Here is a 3,861-nt window from a genome sequence, read left to right as displayed (position 1 = left end):
CACACACACACACACACACACACACACACACACACACACACACACACACACACACACACACACACACACACACACACACACACACACACACACACACACTTCTACAGTCTGGCAATATATAAATGATTACTGTTTTGCATACAACAGATGGTAAATATCTGGGGGAATGGACTCATCTAGCAGCTGTTGCATCTTCACACTTTTCACCTAATTTTTAATCATTTTACCCAATACATGAAGGATATGTATAGTAATAATTTTTCAGATTAATGTTTTTTTCTAAAAACAAGTACAACAATTGGAAACAAAACACACACAAGGATAGCAACATGATTCCACAAAGACAACTAGTGGAAAGATATTTGACATTTAAAAACCCAACACATATGCAAAGAACAAAACACATACAGAAAATCTCCTTCTTTGGTAACATTTGACTGTATGTTACAGAAAGCAAAATCAAAGTAATCTAAACCAATTATTTTTATACACCCATAATTCTATTTGATATGTACAATTCCTGTTGCATTATCTGATTGATAATATTGGACTTTTTCCTTTCATGCATGACCACAATGTCAAGGAATTTATTATTTAAACCTTCCAACTTTAGTAAGTGAATCTGTCAGAGGCTAATCATGAAAGGCAATACGCTATGAAGTATAATACATATAATATACCATAACTGACCATGTTGTATCTCAGTGACTCCTGGTAAAGAAAGTGTTGTTTTTTATGCTTAAGTATATTTGACTGTTTATCTTGGATTCCAAGGTTTGAATCGTGTCAACCAAAAAAAGATTTTTTTAACCTGGAAAAAAATAATTCCTGAGAGATTACAGTAGTTTTTAGGACGAATGGTAACAAGTACTTACCTCCCTGAGGACAGGGTCAGTGATACTGTCCAGATTCACAGATCCTTCATATGTTAGATAATGGAAAACATTGAGTGCACGCACTGCTTCTGGTCCTCTTTGCTTGTAGCCAAATATAAGGTCAATCCACTGATGAAGCTGACATGATACAAACTCACTTTCCAGGGCCTAGAGATGAAATTCAGAGTCAGAGAAAAAATGTTTCATACAATTTCATTCTTAAAGTCTCTCCTACCTTTCCCTACTATCTGAAAAGGTTGTAATGGACAACATTCCATTTCTTGTTCAGGATAATACAATATATTTAGAGTCCTACAAACAAACATACAGGTACTCCTCACTTAATGTCATCCCGGTTAATGTTGTTTCATTATTACTTCACTGATCTATTAGAGAACATACTCATTTAAAGTTGTGCTATGGTCAGTTAGCGCATTGTTTGGCTGCTGCATGCTAGTAGGTAACTACTGTGATGAAATTGGATTCACTTAACATCGTTTTGCTTTAAGTGGTATTTTTCAACTATGAAGTTAAGCGAGGAGTAGCTGTATGTTAACAAAGCCACAACTAATTGTACTGTGAACAATAGTGAGACATGGGTCTTGTTTTATTCAGTCTTATAAGAAATTAATTTTTTAGCTACAGAATTTCTTCTAATGATTATTTAAATTATTAATTTTAGACCTATCAGATAACTTTGCCAGATATTTTTTTAAGAATTATGAAAATGGAAAAAAGCTGCAAAAATATCCAATCCCTCACTCACTTTCCCACCAGCTCTAATAATTCTTAGACCTAAAACAAAAGGCAGGAATACAGTATTAGTTGTAATTATTTCTACAGGGAAAATGTTTTAACTCCAAGTGGCAGCTGTGGCTGACTGTGCAAAGTGCTCTTTTCCTAAGTAGTGTCTCAAAACAGAGGAAAACTTCCTACTCTCCAACAGAAGAAAGAAGAGCTGTGACTGCCTAGTTTAAGAAGGGTTCAGAGATCATTATCATTTTTCCAGTAGAGGAGGTCAAGCAAAGCTACCAAATCACAGCCATAGGGAATGAGCTTATTATTACGATTGAGTTTAGACCCCCTGCTCAGTAGCATAACCTTTATTAGAACTGTCTGCATTGAAAGACTCTCAAGTCTCAGGTCAGATACAGGCATCCCTTCACCTCCTTTTACTAGCTGACCATGTCTCGTGCTTGCTCATGAGCTTGGATTTGGAAAAGTACACTGCTCCCTTCTGCAGCTTTTCAGCATGCATGTAATAAATACGGTTACATTAATGGATGCCCTGTACTTGATACTGTACCAACTACTAGGACGAGTCAAAACCAGAAGAATAGTAGAGGAGCTCCATAACTGGGGCAGTTGCATGGTACCCAGGATGGCACTGACTCTTGCTGTGCCAACTGCAATAGCATGTTCATCTGCTGCTTCAGCAACAACTGCTTTTGTGCCCCACCCCCCCACTAAAGTAACCCTCTCAGTTATGCTACTGATTTAGACAGAAAATTCTGAGTTTGAACTTTTTTTTTAATAAATTTTTTTTTATTAGGTCAGACTTACAGAAAATATGCCAAGAAACTATTGTTTAAGCGGTGAAACAGCAATGTATGGATGTGCTTGGGACAAAGTGAAAGTGGTGACTTCTGGCTGCTATTGTGATCATAAATGTGAATGTACAGTGGCCAGCAACAGCCATGTTCTCACACCCCCACAAGTCAGTGCCTGGGGCAGTGCCCCTATCACCCCTTCCCCACAATTACATCCTTGAAGTGAATTATTTCTATTTGCATGTCCCACCATTGTGTCTCATAGAAGTTATAGTACAATTTGCTCAGGTTCCTATTGCTTTCTAAGGATCAGCCCCTACAAACTGGACTACCTCCCTCATGACACATGGTAGCCAAAGAGTTCCATGATACAACCTCAGCTTAAGGGAAGAAAACTGTGGTACATCATGGGAGATGTCATCCAGGCAGGAGTGACAATGAGAGCATGAGGCACCTGAATTAGAATTTCTCTTAGGCATCACAACACCATTTCTGAATGGAAATACTTCTGTTTTTATTTTGTATTGTGACAAAGGCACCTTCCAGGCCTGATACTATTATGGCCCTGCCCTTGTTTCTGGGCAAACTGCCCACCTTGCTCACCTGCCATGCCTTGCTGATAATTGGTTATGATTTAAAATAGGTGAAAGGCTGCCCTTTGTGTGCCCAAATGACCGTGGGCAATACGTACACACTCCTACCAACCCTACACATGTCCCATGCCTCCCTGATGTCTCACTGTGTGATGATACTCTGGCTCAAGGCCAGGCCAAACTGGGCACACAGCTTTATCTTTAGCACACACTGCCTACTTTGGGGCCACACACACACTACCCCCTGTCACCAGGGCCTCTTGCACTTCACCAGCTCTCACCTGGTCTCTTGCATACTGCCTATCCAGGCCATACTCATTCCACCCTACTCCATGGAAATCTTCAGGCTTTTTTCTTCACCCCTCACTCAGCCCTGGAGCGGTCTTTTGGGCCTCTCCTGTGACCTTCACCCAAATGGGACTGAGTGCTGTGACCTTCACCCAAATGGGACTCACTATGGTCCTACTTCGCTCCTGGCCCCTCACCGGACTACTAAGCCCCTCTCTTGGGCCACAACTCTGCCCTTTTCACTAGGGCCTGGGGTCTTCCATCCCTTAGGGCTCAGTTGCTACTCCCTGAGCTTACCTGATGCCACAACACCCTGCAACTCTCAGGACCTGGGGTCTTACATCCTCTTCGGCTTGGGTTCTGCTCACTCAGAGTGCCTGACCCCCACTCCAGGGTCTAACACCCCATAGGACTCCGGTGCTTCTCAATAAGCTTACCTGACAGGGGCAGAGGTTTATGTGCCCTGAAGGTGGGGGCAGGGGTTTAGGTGCCCTTACCCACCTTACACTGAGTAGGCTCTTGGTCCTGGTATTTGAGTGCCAGCAGGGTGAAATT

At 41.4% G+C, this 3,861-nt stretch overlaps 1 protein-coding gene across 3 annotated transcripts in view; it reads right to left on the bottom strand.

The window, feature by feature from the left end:
* LOC109302590 (neurobeachin-like) overlaps positions 1-3,861 on the bottom strand; it is a 494,933-nt gene that overhangs the window by 68,254 nt on the left and 422,818 nt on the right. For all 3 annotated transcript variants that reach the window (XM_019524185.1, XM_019524186.1, XM_019524187.1), the window contains exon 13: positions 876-1,043. In XM_019524185.1, the coding sequence (XP_019379730.1) occupies positions 876-1,043 (168 nt within the window). The remainder of the gene's footprint in view (positions 1-875; positions 1,044-3,861) is intronic.

Source organism: Gavialis gangeticus, unplaced genomic scaffold, assembly GCF_001723915.1.
Source record: "Gavialis gangeticus isolate Ggan-Ray unplaced genomic scaffold, GavGan_comp1, whole genome shotgun sequence".
Taxonomy (NCBI): Eukaryota; Metazoa; Chordata; order Crocodylia; family Gavialidae; genus Gavialis; species Gavialis gangeticus.
Note: the sequence above shows the minus strand (reverse complement) of the source record. Positions and strands in the feature narration are given on the sequence as shown.